This window comes from Passer montanus, unplaced genomic scaffold (genome assembly GCF_014805655.1).
Source record: "Passer montanus isolate IOZ18808 unplaced genomic scaffold, ASM1480565v1 scaffold28, whole genome shotgun sequence".
NCBI lineage: Eukaryota > Metazoa > Chordata > Aves > Passeriformes > Passeridae > Passer > Passer montanus.
In genome coordinates, this window is record NW_024367483.1 from 9255829 (window position 1) to 9273941 (window position 18113).

General features: G+C 37.6%; 1 protein-coding gene across 7 annotated transcripts in view; it reads left to right on the top strand.

Annotated features, from left to right (window-relative positions):
• The window catches only part of LOC120504096, a 280389-nt gene that overhangs the window by 179360 nt on the left and 82916 nt on the right, over window positions 1–18113 (top strand). For 3 of the 7 annotated variants that reach the window (XR_005627938.1, XR_005627937.1, XM_039713273.1), the window contains one exon: window positions 7872–7920. Coding sequence is in view for 2 of the 7 variants with exons in the window: in XM_039713273.1 (XP_039569207.1) it covers window positions 7872–7920 (49 nt within the window). In the remaining 5 variants the exon portion in view is untranslated. Of the gene's footprint in view, window positions 1–634; window positions 903–1165; window positions 1365–2485; window positions 2617–7871; window positions 7921–18113 lie in introns of those variants that run through there. The other 4 variants (XR_005627936.1, XM_039713274.1, XR_005627939.1 and 1 more) reach the window with 3 other exon arrangements.

The following is an 18113-nucleotide window of genomic DNA, read 5'->3' on the forward strand; positions in this document are numbered from 1 at the left end:
GTTGAAAATGAGAGGGAGAGTCTGTTGATTATTTCTATACTGATCAATTTTAGAGCACCTAACAAGAGGAAAATAAATAATCTGAAGTAGTAGCTGGATTTTTGGAGTTATACACACACACACACACCCCCACACACACCTCTTTACAATGTATTCTGATTCTTGTCTGTCCCAAGCAGAAACTTTTGTTCTTCCCCTGACTTGCAATTCTGATTTTTTTGCAAGCCTCAAATCTCATTTTTAGTTGACTTTGGGGGAAATGGAGGCAGAGATATTGTTTAATATATTTTAAAAAAAAGAAAAAATGAAGAACCCTCCCCCCGACTAAACAGCTACCCCAGCCCCCACTTCTATACCACCAGCCCAAACATGAAACATATTTTAGCAGAAGTGCCCCAGCTCTATCATATGTGCTGTGCAGAGTCATCATGGCCATGGTGCATAGCTGAGAGCCGGAAAGCAAACAGCTGCTGTAGCCTGATTTGAGTTAAAATAGTGTCAGTGTTTAGTCTGGCGCAGTGCTTCAGGAGAGATTGGCAGCTGGGTCAAACAAAGTCATTCCATTGGCTCCCTTCCCAGTAAGCTTCTGCTAGTATTTAGGTACTAGTGCAGCCTAGGCCCCTTTTCTCAGGGATAGCCTAACATCTGACCGCACCCTCTTTGCTTTTTAAAAAATGCCTTTTCACTCTTTAAGATAAATCCTCTATTATACAATCTGCCACTAATTGTGTGTTAAGACTGTTTTTCTCTCGAAAGCTGATGCATCCTGCTCTCAACGTGGTCTAGAAAGTGGGCTGTTACAGTATTGGATTAATAAAAGGGCCCTTTATGGTTTGTGAAAGAATATCTCTGTGCTTAGGCAGGAAACTTTTTGATCCACAGAAAAGCCAGACGACATCTAGGTAAGGCTGTGTATCAAATCTGCTTTTATGGGAGAGTGGGGCAGCGAGCACTGTTAATTGCAATTGCTTCAAGTTTGCATGCCCATTTTGATAAGCTTTTTATAAAGTTTAGGAAATAGCTACTCCTGCGTCTCAAGCCCTTTCTCTCCTCCCTCCTCCTCACTCCTCCTATGCCTTTACTGCTTGCAAAATCTTGTAATGATCTGCTTAGTTTTTGCTGGAATCCGCTCGGACGCTTCGCTTCTTTTTGGAGAGGGGTTTCTTGCAGAGGCGCAGAGCAAAAAAGTTCTGCGGTCGGACCCAAATGCTGTTAGAAGTGGAGTGGCTGGGGAGAATTTACAGGGAAAGCTTTCCACTGTTACAGACTGCCTGTGCAATCATTTAAAAGTAGTTGAAAACTGCTTTGAACTAACAAGGGTTTAATTACGGAAAAGTTTAACGTGGCGATGGAAGGAATATTAAGTAAGTTGTCTTTGTCTCATACTTTTTAATTTTAGTTGTTGCTTTAGCCTGTTGGGTCACATTTTTTGTCAGCGCTGAAGGCTGCCATGAATTGGTAATGAGGGCCCCTTTTGCACATGATTTTGGCACTTGGCCAAAATCAACTTCCCAAGGCAAGCTTTCTCTAAAAGAACCTGAAGCATTTTTTTGTGATTAGGAATCATGTCTGAAAGCTGCCACAACCAGTTGTGTAGGCATGTCAAAATGACTTTATACAGTATATCTGAAGCATTTGGGGGGGAGGGTCTGTATTTTCCTCGTGTACCAAATTGTTGCTATTATCATTCTAAATTTCCGCAGCTTACGCACCTCCAAAAACCAGGCTACAGAGAGCTAAGGCATAATGAGGATCGTTGGTATCTTTGTATTTTTCAACATGCCAAAGCAGCACTAATTGTCACATTTAAGCAAGATACAGTATTAGGGGTTGCTTAAAACACTTGTGGATGTAAAGCAGATGAAACTTTAAACTTTTGATCTCAGTAAATTATTCTCAGTAAACAGTAAGTAATGATATTTTCGAGAAGTTTCTTTGTTTGAATTTTTGTATAAGTAGAGCTTTTTTGATATATCTATTTTAAAAAATACATGCCTGGGTCCACTGGGGGGAAATTTGCAAGGAAAATCTTGGACGTGCCTCTGGATTTATCCCATTTCCTTGAAATCTGGGTATGGGTCTGATCTGCGAGACAGGGAACAGGAGCTGGGTAGTCCTTTGTTGTTAAAAAGGGGGAAAGGGAGTTAGTCTAAACATTAGTAAGGAGCTGCAGAAGTTCATGTTTCAAGTGTGCTTGGAGTTCTGAAATTTGTGGAGCTCATCAGTGCAATAAATGAGTTATTCCTTGCTGCTATTATATAAACAAGTTTGGCACTGTAAGTGAATACATTATTACTGCACACTTGAACGTTCTGTGAATTGGAAATTAAGAACCTCCTATTACATACTGTGTATGCTCTACAGTGTCGTTTCCATGTGTGTTCAATGTAAAGACAAAATGCATTATGCAGCACTTTTGTCAGGTATTTTTATTTTACATTTCTGCACTTGTGGCTGTAGCCGAGGAGCTGCTCGTTCCTTCCTATGTGTGTTGTTTATTTATAAGCAACACCATCTTTCGGCAGCAATATCGATATGGAACAGCCTTTTCCCACCTTCCCTGCCCCCTGCCCCCAGCCTTGATCCCTCTGGCTGCTGTTAAAATGGGCTTTGCAGGTATTGTCTCTCTTCTGTTAAACTGCATTTTCTGTGAGTTGTGGGGGGTGTGAGTGTGTGTGTGTGTGTTTCCTTTATTACATAATGCAAGACACAGCTACACTGGGGGAAAGCTCGAGCTTTACAGACTCCTCAGAATCGGTACTTTCATGTAACTTGGCTGGGAGAGTTTGTTCATTGTTACGTTGCAGCAGACTGAGTTACAGTACTCAAATCCTCCTGCAAGTTTAACTATAGCACGTTGTATTTGCAGTGAAAATAAGCAGACAAGATGAACGCGTTGCAAAAGAATAGATGGAGAACTATAGTAAAATAAAACTCATATAACTTAACTGTAATTTTCTGGGGCTTTTGAAGAGCTTTACAGCGGGGAAAAATGCTTATTGTTGTAAAGCATAATTATTATTGAATTCTATTTTAGCGTAAAGCATGGCCAGAAAATTATCATACTTGGTGCAAATGTAAATGTGATAGTACAATTTTTGCAAATCATTATGGAATTTATTTGTTGGTGCGTGGAAGTAATTTCTCCTGGGTTACTGAGTTAGGTACTGTTAATATAAAATATGCATATACCTACCTTGTTACTGCAAAATTAACTTTAAAGTGTTTTACTCTGATATTACTAGTTTTGCCTAGAAGGTTTTACTGGGAAATAATGAACACATGTTAGTGTACTACTTCTAGAGGTTTTCTTTTCTATTTTGTTTGGTGAAAGTTTGTGTTACAAATCAGAAAGTTATTCTCTAAAAACTTTGTGTACAGTTTTTAAATCCAGATTTTTTTTTCTAATAGCATGACTGAAATGTAAAATCTAATATATGGAACTACAAAGTTTTTCTCAAAAATTTAAAAATTATAAATTTGACTTTTGTTTGCAGAGACCAAATTAACATTTTCTTTCATTAAGAAATCTATCATCTATACGAACATGCAAAAAAATCATGTTTTCATCAGACAAATCAGCATTCTGTATTCACAAATTTGAAGTTTGAAATGCATAGACACTGCATTACATTTTAAAATCCAAAACCAGTAGATTAATTTTTTCTTTAAAAATAAGTTGATAAATAACTGGTTAGTTACTTTTCCTGCCTTTAAAAAAGGTGAAGAATATAAAATATTCTCTTTTATGCTCTTTTTATTTTTAACAGCCCTCAGGAATAATGTGTCTCTAATCTTCCTACTTGGAGGGCTTTATGTTTTATGTTTGTTTGCAAACACATAATGAAAGAGTGCAATTATAAAGCTTAACTTCATTGTAATTTTGTATCTTAGATTTTGCTCCATAGAGACGCTGAAGTCTCAGTTATCCCCATTTCAGTGCAGTAAATCAATATATTTTCCATTCAGAAAACAAATTCTTGCTTTTTAGTTGGTATTTTTATTGATCATTAGTCATTAATATTTCATAATTTTGTAGTGCAGTGTAAGTGGTAGATATTGTTATGTTTTTTGAATAAAAATTACGAATGTACTTATAAAATACTTTCACTTATATGAAAGAAAAAGAACTCTAAACATCGTGGAACACTTTCAGTTTATGAAGAAAACACTGCTCTTGTAAAAATAGCTTTATTTCTCAGTAGATTGTGCTGTGTGTTTTAAAACTTTAGAAGTGAAACAGGGCTGTTTTGTTTTGTCTTATGCATTTGTTGGTTTTTGGATTTTTTTAAGCAAAGATTTAATTCATATAAAGTAAGCACTTTGTTCTATATATTCTAAATTCCTGCAATGAGATAAATAAATTGCTGGATTGGATGGAACATAATTATTGAATTTTGGCAGAACTTCAGTGAACTCTGCCATGAAAGATTAATGTGCGCAGTGCGCTCTTAGATTCTAAAGTAACAGAGTAAGATAAGGGGAGTGCATAACAGGCTCCAACCTTTGTGGTTTAGAGAAAATAGAAAACCATGGGCAAATGTTAACTTTTGGTATAAACTGCTAATGATAATGTTTTGTCATCTGGGTGATAAAAACTACAGGAGTAGACAAGAAAATCCAATTTAACACAAATTCTCTCCGCTTTTTTCTTGCTCTGCTTCCCATTTTTCAGAATTAGAATAGCCACAGTTGTTCTATGTTCATAGGAAAAGGAGAACAGAGCAGGCAGGGTACTTACAGTATCCAGTAATGCAATGTCCTGATGGAATCCCTCCATATCTGCATGTGTCGTATGTGGGTTTTTACTGCCGTCACGATTTTGGTTTGTGATTATGGTGCATTGATTTCAGAATACAAGTAAAATTGTACTGGCTGGATGAAGGCTATATGGAATCATAATAGAGGTTGTTATTATTCCCTCTCTCTCCTGTCTCTACCAAACCTTGATTGTTTAAAACATTTGCTTCAATTGAAAATTTGTGGTTATAATCACAAAATCTTATTCCTCTTGGCTTTTAAATGATTATTGCACCCAAATAATGTTTTTAATCAAGAACAAAGATGTATTGTCCTGCCAGTCAGGCTCCCTTGGCAGGACCAATAGGATTGCAAAAACTTTTTAGCATTTTCAGTCAGTTTGCTTCTGGGGACAACAGGCATGACATCCACCCTGCTCTGGGGAAAGTGCTGCCGCTTTGCCGACTGCTCCCTGCTCCTGGGAGCAATCCCTCTGCGTGCTCAGCCTCTCCAGCACCCTGAACCTGAGCCCACATGTTTTCTCTTCCTCAGATATGTGCAGCAGCAAGCACCAGCCCCCGGAGCTGGTTTCCAGGAGGGCTCAGGGATTGGCAGCACGATGGGCAGGCTCCAGCACGGCTGCAGACACAGGGGCTGCTTGACTGGCTGGGCATGGGGATGTGGCTCAGTGCACCCAAAAAGCCTGGAATCAGAGGGAGTGAGACAGGGAGGATGCATGGTAGCATTTTTTTCCCTCTGTTTGCTCCTTGCTTCCAGACTGTCAACCTGCTGCTAAGACTGTGTGCTCGGCTCAGTGTTTTAAAATGGCAGGTATCCAGAATCTTAGATATATTTCATGACTTCAAAGACATTTCTTCTCTCCTTTGCAGCCACATCCTTAAGCTCATGTTGACAGCGTTATGAGTGGGATAGTTAAAGAGGTATAAGGGCAAGGGACTGATCCAGTGCCCATTGCAGTCAGCAGACAGAATCCCCCTGACTACGTGTCTTTGGATCCCACACTGTGACTGGCTGCTCTTCTCCCTTAGTTCCTGATGGCACTAGCATGACTAGCATTGCCATCCTACACAAGCAGCTTCCTTGTCTTTATTGGCACTCCTCTTAGAGGAAGGTTTACTGAGTAAAAGGCTTGAATGTGCCTTCCTTGTGTTGTAAAGAAGCAGAGTCTGAGTGCTTATTTTGGCTATTTACGGTCCTTTCACTTGTCTTTCTCCCCTTCTGGAAATGACTCTTGTTCCTGACTTTGATTTATCAGTTCATATCACCATTTCAAGTGGAGTTCAGTATGTGCAGCTACATGTCTGTATCCCCATTAAAATGCTGTATTTGTGTATGTCCATGATGAAATGAATTTATATTCTAGGCCTATTGTTCTGATAATCAGGCACACTTTTCTTTCAACAAGGTTGATTCCAAGATACCTTCATCTTCAAACAAAAAAAGGATACTTTTATCTTTTTTACAGAACTGTAGAATGCTTCAATCTTTGTTTGCCGTATAAATGTGTTTAGTTGGAAAACCTTTAAAAAGTTGTATTCAGAATGTATCTGTACTTTAAAGTAGACAAAAGATCCTTTTTTCTTTTAAGTAATTCACAGAAAATGAGCACTGCTTTTAGCAATGTAAAAATGTACCACAGATAACTAAAGAATAGTAGTAGGAATATTGTGCCTTCTTTGCACGGCTAATAATTTGCAGTGTGAAATCAAGATATGCTTTCACAGCAGTGGTGTTATGGACTGTTAAAGTACTCAATCTTAGAATACGATAGATTTTTTTGCAAAAGTTGTATATAGGACCCAATGAACATCCCCTATATAACTTTAATGCCTAATAGTGGGCTGAATATTGGAATGCCTACCAGGTGTCGCGTGTGAGGCTCTGGGATGCCCAGACAAAAAGGTGCCTTAAAGCCAAGCCTGCTGTTCCCTCTCTGCTGGCCCAGGGAGCCCTGCCTGCCGCAGGAGCAGCAGCTCCCAGGGGTGCTGAGCTGGGGGCCCCGGGCCCCGGAGCAGCTGCGCAGAGCAAGGTGGGAGGGAGAGCAGAGCGAGGGCAGGAGCCAAGGCAAGGCACTTGTGACTGCACAGAGCATTTGTTCTGCCCGGTGGAGAGGGAGCAAGCGGCTGGTTTGGGATCTGAGCTCTGCTCTGAGCCCTTCTCATAGCGGGGCAGTGTCTTTCAGCTGCCATCCCAAAGCCCTCAGCAGAGTGTGGAGAAGTTTTGTGGGCAGAGCGCTGGGAGAAGGCTCGGTCTGGTGAGGGATCTTCTGGGGCTTCATGAGTTGCAGCAAAATTTAACACCTAAATTATATGCAGAAAATATGAGACAGGTGGATGTGGGTTCTTAGGTCTATAACTATGTGGAAACCTTTCTTTCAAGCATGCTAATGAATTATTAAGCAGTATAAATTATATTGAAGGGATGTTTGGGTGCTTTTTAAGTCACATTCACATTGTGCAGGTCAGCAGAGCAAATTATCCTAAAACATAATCCATAAAATGACGTACCTTGTGTTTTACAAATTTGCACATCCTGGTGTCCATTTCTGAGGAGTGCATCCCTGGGCATGCCACGTCTCCCAAGCATTACAAAAGCTTGACCTTTCCCTTCCACTGGGACATACAAAATCTTGCACGTCAACATTACAACCTTCCAAAATATTGAAAGAGTGTTGTGAACAAGGGGAGTTTTGCAGACATCTGAAACCTTTTTTTTTAATTGTGAGAAATGAGGAACATTGATGTAAAAAAAGCTGTTATACTTGGGCGGGGAAAGAGGGAGTAGGGAAGAAAGGTTTAGGTTTAGAAAACCCAACCAAGTCATGTAATTCACAATGTTTGCAACCTATGAAAATATTGATTACAGAAATGAAATTGTGTTATGCTGGCAGATCACAGCTGAAATTGCTTTTTGTGGTCTCAGAGCATGGCAGAAGCAGCAAAGTATTTTACTAAAATACAGCTGCATTAATAGTAGGAAAGAAACAAGTACTGGAAAGGAATTCCAAATACTTACAAGGTATCTCATTTGGGGACATGCATTTGTTTGGTAAATTCCAATTCCCAGACTGGCAATAATGATTGTTACTGTATACCCTTTATGACTTTCAGAGCAAGAGAAGCCAACTTGAGGAGCACGCATATTGTGATACCCTCAGTGGTAAGTACCCTAACTGCAATCAAGTTTATTACATTTTTGTAGAGTGGAGGCCTTTTCAAGACCACACTTGATGCAGCTTAGTCACACAACAGCTTCAAATGGCATTCTGGAATAATAGGGCAGTAATTTGATACAGTCCATAATGAAAATCAGTGTACAGCACAGGTGGTTGCAAGCGTTTGTGTGGTCAGATATAAAACCTTTGCTATGGGTACAAGCTACTGCTTTCCCACTTGAGGAAAGTATAATTAAAAGTGGTTTCCAGATGTGCTGGCACACATCTGCTGTTTTTAAAACACAAATACAAAGTGAGCTGCATTGCATTCATCGTTATAAAGCCGTTGATGGTTTTTCAGGTAATAAAAAGATTGGAGGCATCAACACTCCCACTGTAAATCTGAGGGGTCTTTAGACAACAGCATTTTGTGTTCACTTTGTGTTCTTAGGATTTTCCGTGAGTAGTTCATAGCTGAGCTGTGGTAAATATGCAAAATTTTTCTGGACAAAAATTAGCACTTATTTAATGAAAACATTACAGTTGATTCCTTGCTAGTGATTTCATTTTTTACCAGATAGATGTAGCAAATTTGTATGGTTTTCCTTGTTTGTTTGTTTTCAGTGCAGTGAATAAATGATATTGTAAAACATTGGGATTCAGTTTCTTTAAACAAATTTTCAAGATGTGGTAATAATCACGAAACTAGAAAAATATGATATATTGAAAATAGACCTTTAATTTCACTTCACCCAGAAAACATGAAAAACTCTACTTATAGGCTTCCATGATGCATCCTTAGTTGAACTACTGGGAAGAAAATAAATCAGAAAATAATTAGAAAAGGTGATAGGCTTTAAAATATTACTGAGAGAAGATTACAGATCTTTTGTTTTAGCTAAATAAACCTGTTCATAATAGCCCACTGATTTTCACAAAGTTAGTATTTCCTCTGGAAATGCTGTTATTAAAATAAAATCCCTTTTTCAGAAGTAAGTTTTTGCAGTTCCAGAAGTTTTAGTTACTGCTGCTACCTGAAATAAACATAAGGGAATGTTGTGCCTGCCACCTTCTTACTCTCTTCTAGCATTGCAGAGGTACTCATAATTTATGACTTTGAGTGGGTTTTGAAAAAAAATTAAGGCTGTGATCTACTAGTCTGAGGATCTTGGACTATTGGCCATGCTGCTAAATTATGAGAGAAGGTTTTTAAAGATGTCCTGTGTAATATTGTACACCTTTGCACATATTTTCTTTACTTACTTCCACAGATGTGACTTGTAGGCTGCCTTTTCTAGTGAGAGTCAAATCCTTATCAATTTGCTTAGGGAAATACTGATACTGAGTAAATCAAATGGATTTCTGGATTTTTCCTCTTAGTTGGACTCTTTCATACAGCATTTGCTTTTTTCATTTAGGTCTTTCTTTCTTGACTAAGCAGAATCTAAAATCTCATTTTAAGTGTGCAAATGTCAGAATAATTTGCAGAAGATTTAGTCAGAAAAATGGTCGCTGAGATCAAATAATTTTTAATGTAAAACTTAACATATTGTCTGTACTTAAGTTTTTGGATTAGCTTTTCTGTCTGACAGCTTTTAAGTTCTTACAAAGGCATTGATGGATTCAGTGAGGGATGCAAAATCAACCTGGGTAGCAAACTGCCCAGTGTGTTTGATTTTTCTGGAATAACATAATAACTTACTGTGGCCCTGGTGCTGCTAAACAAGAGTGCTCTGGCTTTAACAATTTCATGCCTCTGAGACAAAGGGTCCAGATCAGCTCATTGCAGCTGGCCTGTGAATGGGGACTTCTTGAGGATGCAATGAAATGGATGACAATCAATAAGAAGGATATTAATAACATCATAGTGAAAATGCTGATTTCATCAATACTGCTAGTACATCTGACCTTTTCCTTTTAATGCATATAGATTGTGATAGCTATGGTATATTATAAATGTTCTATTGTGGCATAAAGACTTCAAGTTTGTGCTTCCAGTGACAGTTTTACAAGGATATATTTACTAACACATACACATACATTTAATATTAAACCACTTTTAAATCACTGCTTGCCCAGGAGGTAGGATTTTAGCACTGAACTGTTGTGTTTGGGTATTTTTCTGGCAAAATGCCATTTGACATGAAACCCAGAAAGGTCTAAAAGAATACAGACATTCAGATGTGAAAATGTGCAAAATGAACACTACCTGGCACTTAAATTACACTCCACTGCAATTAAGACTTGTTAATAGTCACTCCTCTGAGCTGGCTGCTCACATCAGAGACCAGCCCTGGCCAGACGCTCACAGTTTTGTACATAACCATTTTGTATAAAGGGCCAGTTTCTATAGAAGGTCAGGTGCGTTAGACAAAAGTAGTTTATTGGAAAAAAAGAGATTATTTAAATGCTGGGGAGGTTGCATCCTTGGAAACTGCAGAATTTTGAGTACTTTCTGATTATTCACATTCCTATTATTTGGAAAGTAAAATAGCATTTTACTCCCCCTGAGTGGGGGAGATGTGGAAGAGTGTTTTGGGGCTGTGCATCAAGGGGCATGGAAAGGGCACAAGGGGCATGAAAACGGCTGTTAATTAAATGGCAAAGATTCTGCTCTAACCCACAGATGCAGGAGACAACCCAGCGAAGGTGTATCACCCCTCAAGGGCAGCAAACCTGTCCAGTGTAGCTCAAAGAGATGAGGCACTGCTTCTCTGGGCTATAAACCTCTCCCAGACATTCAGTACAATTCTATAAGAGGCCAGGGAGTTGGTGACTGAGAGTGGAGAATCTTTTAAATATATATCATACCATTGCTACTATATACTGCAAATTTGGCAAGGATTTCTTTTTCTGAACATCTAATCCTGTTTTTTAGGTAGTATTCCAGATTCAACAACTGCAGTGCTCCCTATTTCACTCAGAAAGAGAACTGAGTGTCCCTGCTTGACACTGCATTTTATCTCTATTTAGAACTTTTTTTTTTTGTCTTGGGCTTTGAACCGTTGATGTTAATATTTTCTTGTAAATCCGGAGCACTGATTGCCAACACTGTCTGTGTCTTCACAATCAGTTGCCATAAGAATATGGTCTATAATATTAGAAGTCTTGGCTAAGGCCTTGGGAAGACTAAGCCACAGGAAAAAAAAATAATACTCTTTAATATTAAGACTGATTTTTAAGAAGTATGTCCCTAGGACGAAAAAATTCAGGGTGGAAAAGGACACATTCAAAATATTGCTAAAAAAATCTTCAGATTTTTTGATGAAATTACTTTACAGAACTTGAAGGCAGATCAAAAGTAATTATCATGTGTGTCAGGATTTTTTTTTAAGTTTCATAACTTTCTGATTTCTGAAATAGAAAGAAGATAAACTATCATTTATATGATATGATATTAAACTATCCCCTCTTATAAATAAAAGTCAAGGGGAAGGTGTATCAGATCAAGTTACATATTTGCTTTCATAATATGTTGAAATATTTCATTTTGTCATATTTTCCTACATCTGTATTACTCTTTAGGAGAAAAAAAACCCAAAAAGATACGTTTTGAACTTTAAACCAGAACTTTTTAATTCAGAAAATATTTAAATAGAATATTTAAACAATTTCAAAACCCTCCTTGCTTTTTTAAATAACAAGTAAATTGACATATTTCCTTACAAATAACTTTATTTTTAAAGGAATAACCTTTTTTGAAGGCAAAATTGTCAAAAATATTTCCTGCTTATTCTATCATGTGACAAATTTGCTCTTCTTCAATTGTGCTTGTGATTTTGTATGATGTGAAACATTAATGAATTGTCAGTTTAATCATATTTTCCTACATCTGTATTACTCTTTAGGAGAAAAAAAACCCAAAAAGATACGTTTTGAACTTTAAACCAGAACTTTTTAATTCAGAAAATATTTAAATAGAATATTTAAACAATTTCAAAACCCTCCTTGCTTTTTTAAATAACAAGTAAATTGACATATTTCCTTACAAATAACTTTATTTTTAAAGGAATAACCTTTTTTGAAGGCAAAATTGTCAAAAATATTTCCTGCTTTTTCTATCATGTGACAAACGTATATTTTGCACTTCTTCAGTTGTGCTTGTGATTTTGTACGATGTGAAACATTAACGAATTGTCAGTTTACGCTGTGAGTTTTCATGTTCATTCTTAGAAAATGAAGTACATGATAAGGAAAACCTAGTTTCAAGGGCTTTGGCTGTGGATAAGCCTCATATGCTCATGGAAATAAGACCACTGAAACCCTCAGAAGTGGTGTACTTAGTGATTTACTTGGGGTCAGCATGTGTTATACCACTATAAATATATTATATGAGACCAGCACCCAGATAGTTACACTGAAAATAATCATGAATACAGCCGTGTTCTGCAGGGAGGCCCCATACCCTGCAGTCCAGCTGGGTGGCTCTGATCACTTGCCTTCTCCCAAGCCTTCCATTAAACTGGGCTAAAATCCCTTGGTATTTTGCTGCTTCCTAACATCATCCTGTTGAAATGTTTCAGTGTTTCTTAAGGAAGGCTTAAAGACACAGCTCTTAGTAGGGCTGTCATTCAAAGTGATAATACCCTGCTTTTTGCAGGTCTTGTGAAGGAATATCTGCTTTCAGCCAGAAATGTGAGCACTGTGACTTCTATTCTTGTGCAGGGTCATCACTTGTGGCAGTAGCACTGAAGACAAATATATCCCCTCCTCTCCTGTCTTGCATAATTATTTCTGTTGTTTTCTAATCGAGTGCTTCAGATTTGAGGTTGTTTCTGATCAGTGCTGGTTCAACTACTAGATGTACAGAAAAGCAAATATGTTCCAAATATTATTTTGCCTTTCTGTGAGGCAACTAGGAGAGGCTTTTATTTTGAGCTATTCAGCCTCTTATAGAACTTCCTTCCAAGTCCAGGTGATTAAAGGGATATTGTATATCTCTGAGCAAAGATCTTTAGCTGTTCAGGGGCAGAACATGAGTTTCTCTCTCTGTCAGTAGCTCAGTAAAAATGCATGTCTGTGCAGTGTGTGCAGTTGCTGTTGACAGACACTCCCTGTTAGCTGGGACCGTGTTGGTAGTCTGGAGCATGATATCCCATTTTGGGCACTGGACAGCAAGAAGGGGGCAGAGTACAGTGACAATAATCAGAGATCCTGAAGGTCTGATTTACAAGGAATGTTTGAATCAAGTGGAGTCATTAGCAAAATGTGTCAGGAAGGACAAGAATAGCTGGTGGTGCCTTGTGCACACGTAGAGGTTCACTTGTGTTCTCTTCAGCCTATCTTCCCATTTCCTCCACCATTTTCCACATTTCCCTATTGCTTCACCCTGCCCACCCCAACATACAAAGTCTTCTAACTCTTCAAGGGGAATTTATGCACGGTGCTTCTAGCTGATAAGAGTTGATCAGGAAAATTTAGCTTTCACTAAAATTAACGTCTCCTGTTTGGCAAACTGATTTGTATGCCAAGAGCTACTTTAGGGGATGACATTGTTAAAAGAAACCTTTTCAGCCTTTGTCATTGCTCCTATTTCCAAATGTAGTGCCCGAATACTTCCATTGCTTTCTGAAATAACAAGGAACAGCCTTCCTGGAGCTCTTGGTCCAGGAGCAAAGTCTCTCTGCTTTATTTTTCCTTGATCCATTGTTCTCATGTGCATCTGAAATGTATCACTGAAAATTTGGTATGAAAGTCTTGCTTTGGAAAAACTTAATGGGAAGTTCTTATCTAGCAAATTCTGGATAGATGACCAAAAAACAAAACAAAACAAAACATCAAAAAAAACCAACCCAACAACAAAAGAAACGCCCCCCCCCCAAAAAAAAAAAACCCAAAAAAAACCCCCCAAACAAGCAAACAAAAAACCCAACAAAAAAAAGAAACAAAAACCAAAAAACCCCGAACAACCTAAACCACCAAAATCCTAACCAATTATAAATATTTCCACTTCAGCATGACAGCTTCCTAAGTGGCTAAGAAAGTGCCCATGGGAAGATCCTGTACTTCTAGAATAGCTGAAGATAAATTAGGATTTGAACATTGTGGTGAATTTGTTTGGATTTTACTTTAGCCTTTTCTTACCACTAAGTGAAACAGACATGTACAATGCTAAGAATGTGTGTCTAATGCTAAACAAATCCCTTTGTACATAAACCATGAGTACACGGAGTCTGTATTTTGCCAATGGATTCAGTAACATACTGTAATTAAGATTTGAGAACACACAAATGGCAAACATTTGAGAACACAAAAATGACAAACCTTTGATAAAAATGGTGACCTGCAAAGTCTTAGTGTATAAGCTAGAGCTGCACTAGGATATTGTATCTTCCTTTAAAATATAATGGATATTGAAGACCGAGAAATGCATCAAATGTCATCAAAGTTATATAGCTAATTTCTTGTCAAAAGTGTTCAAAGTAATATTCAGATTTTCTCTTTAGATGTGACTAGGGCAGAATATGTCCCACAACATGATAATAAACACCTGTTCCTCCTGAGCAACCAGGAGTCTTCCTCACTAAGTGCTGACTGTTTGCCCCAGTGCTCCACAAAGAAAATTTACAGACCCCATCTGCTGGGAAGTTCTCAAACTGGACAGCAAACATAGGATGGAGACAAAATACACCAGGGCAGCCAAACCAAGTCTGGTAGAACAAATAGAAAACATCAACAAAAATAAATGGAGTGAGGGAGCAGAGGGTGTGTTACAGATGTTTGCTTTCTTGAAGAAAATTTAAAAAAAAATCGGTGCTTTAAATAAAACTGAGGGGGAAAAAAGAGCAAAAAAACCCCCAACTCTATTAAGGACACAAAAGAAGTTGCTAAAGTAAAACAATATAATTAATGATGGAGTGAAGACCATGTGGTCTTAAAATATAGCAAGAAGGATCCTTGTAATAAAATTTAGGTAGAAGCAGGTTTTGTATTACCTACAGATCAATAGGAAATGTGAGGTTGCTGAGTGGAAGGTGTGCACAAAAATTTGTGTGTGCACTGAAACTGCAGTTTTCAAAGGCAAATGGAACTCTTTGCAATTAAAGACATAGCTAGATAACATTAAAACATGACCAACTGATCACCAGATCCTGGCTCATAGTTGAATGTAAATTTAGAAAAATTCATTTTGTTGAAACTGTACAGTAGTACCACAGAATGCCAGAAGACATCTTGGAAAGGAGGTTTTCTAGTCAGTTCCTGCTTATTTTTAAGCAGTGTAATCCACTTGAGAGGTGTGGACTTCAAAAATTCTTTTTTTTTTAATCTTCTTATGTAGAAAATTTTCTGTTTCTTTGGGTTTCAAACTAACAAAAAAAAAAATAAAACAAATTATTTCCTTTCATCATTAACTGTTTGATTCCTTATAGTCCACCCAAGTTTTTCCAGCTTTCTGCTGCTGAATTCAGCACAAGTGGGTTTTTTTCAGGTGTTAGACACACTTTTGATGTTGCTTGTACCCTGCTTTTTTTTCTGGTGTTTGGTTGGTTTGCCAAAGTGCTGAAAACTTCTATATGAATACCTTAAAGATGATAAACGAGATCAAAATTATAGCACAACAATACAACCAATGCAGAAATGAGGCTGTAGCTGATCTTGCTGCTGCTCTTCTGTGATGGGTTTGTATTTAACTCAAAGCATAGCTTGTCTTCTGAGCACAAAACTTTTTTTTTGGCACACTGGTATTTTTATATTGCTTTTAAAAATCAAGGAAATGTTAAAAAGACTTGTTATTACAAAAAAAAAAAATCTCACAGAGGATCAGTATCCAAGGAATCAGAATTTAGAAATCTGAGCTTACAGTGGAATTTGAAGGACATAAGGGTGTCTACAATAGATGTCAGGCTTGTGATGAGATTGTAGAGATTGAGGAGCAGAGAAGGAAACAAATAGGGTTCTGTTGTGACCAAAGTTATGAAAGAGAGAGGAGGAAGGGACACCACAAGGAGGTGGATAATCCTGGATAAGATTTCAAAGTTTTCAGAGCACACCCAAATTAAACCTCTGTGGTCCCTGACATTTTGCCTGTTACAAGCCAGCACAACATTCCATCCAAGAAGTGTATGTTGAAAATGCTTTAAACTGGACTACTTCACTAGAGTGTGTTCCTGAGGAATGAGCCAGTAAGGGGTGAGGAATTACACAGCCTGGGAAGTGATTACTGGTGGCATGGGAGACTGATGATGTACAGCTCTCAGACCAGAAAAACTGGTGGATGAAATTAGAAGTGAAATTGCTGCTTTACTCTGAGGTGGCATTTCTGCAAAACAATAAAACCAAAATTTTTGGTACTAAGAACCATAAATATGCTTCCCCCTGTGTGCCAAATCTCAAGTTAAATGTCAATATTGCTTTCAGAGATTCAGTTTTTAAAATGTCCTGGAGTGAATCATGCGTCATCTTACAGAACGTCTTCCAGCCAGACCAAAGTCGTTTTCTGCCTTATATGCAATATGGGTAATGAGACACAACTGAAAACAGGAAAAGAGCTTTCAATGGGAAATATAGGAAATACTTAAAAAAATATTTACAAATCAGAAGAGGAAGCATCAGGCCCATTATCCTAGAATTAAAGTACTAGTTCAGCAGTTTTCTGTTTATTTTCTAGTCATGAACATTGGTTTCTGGTTTTCTTCTTGCTAGCTTTGGATTTGGATTTCATTGGTTTCTGGTTTTCTTCTTGCTAGCTATATGTACATCAAGCCTAAGTTAAAACAAGAAAACAGACTCTGATTTTTGTTCTGTTGACTGTGTAACAAGTGTTCTCTTCTCAGCAGTTTAATGTGATATCACGTTAGGTAGAAAAATGACCTATATAAGATGGTGTACACCATACCTTGGTGGAAAATACACCAGAAAAATTTGAAAGGATTTATTTCCAATGCGCTAAATGAGAAGTTAGTAAGGAGTTAGTGGTCTTGTTATACTGATGATTTCCATTTATTTGGGTCTGCTAATTATCAAACACATCAGGCTTTACCTATGAGAAGACAAAAGTGGTATCAAAGTGATTTTCACCACCTTCTTAGCACCCACTTTGCTTAGGCAAGCAAAAGACCCATTTAATTCTTAAATTAAGAATTCAGGTTTGAAACAAAAAAAAATCTGTATATTATACCCATGGGTTTTTTATGGGATTTTTTTCTGTGTTTTTCTGTAACTTACTGGATTATCTACTGCTCTTATTTTTGTTTTTGGTTGTTTTTTTTTTTTCTTTAGAGCTCAACCTCCAAAAGAACAGTGGATTTAAAATTCAGCATTAAATGAATGAAGGCCTGACATACTAGAAATCTGTAGTGGCATCACACTTGGGTTTTTTCTGTTGGCCACATCTTCATTCTGAAATCCAGTTGGGAACAGTTTTTTTGTGGATTTTGAAACAATGATCCCTGTAATACCACTTTGGGGCATCTCATATTTTTCCTGCTTCCATCTTTCCCTGTTCTGCTCAATCCCTTCCTATTACTCATTCCCAGTTGTATTCCTGCCTCTTTTTCCATGTTGGAAACCATTGAATTACAAGTGCACTAGACACTTCTTCATTTACTAACCTTTGATTGTTGCTTTTGCAAAAATTTTGCTAATAGTGGTTATGAGGCATAGCTTTGGGTTTTTTTTAAATAAAGAAGTGGCATAAGGCATTTCTGTTCAATTAAGTTATTCAAAGTTTATGTTTATGCAGGTAATTAAATGAGTTCCTTGTGTGGTTTTCTTAAAGTGCTTTAGTTCAGCAGCTACTCATGTCTTTACTCATGCCACACAGTATTTTCTAACATTTAGCATTTTGAATTCATTCCTTACTCTTAGTTCAGTTGTATTTTTCAAAAATTTCCTGTGGTTTATAGGATAAAAAGATTACTTACTGTACCCTCAGTGGAGGCAAAGAAGTACAAATTAATAATCATTCATTGAAACCTTTTACGTTGTTATATTGTTCCCAGGTAGCCATTCTTGGAGAGTTTGGGAAATATTTCCATAATCTAATGTTAAAAGACAGTTCAGAAAATGAGGCAACTGGAATTTATCTTTGGAAAAGCCTCTCTCTGTCCATTGGTGGGCATGGAAATGTGCCTTCTTAAATAAGGAAATTAGGTATCAGAAGCTGAGCTGTAGGAAAATTGTTGCCTTTTGTTTTGAGCTCTTGTAAAGTGTGCTATTCAGCTTGAGAAAAATTAGAGGAGGATTCTCATAACTGACC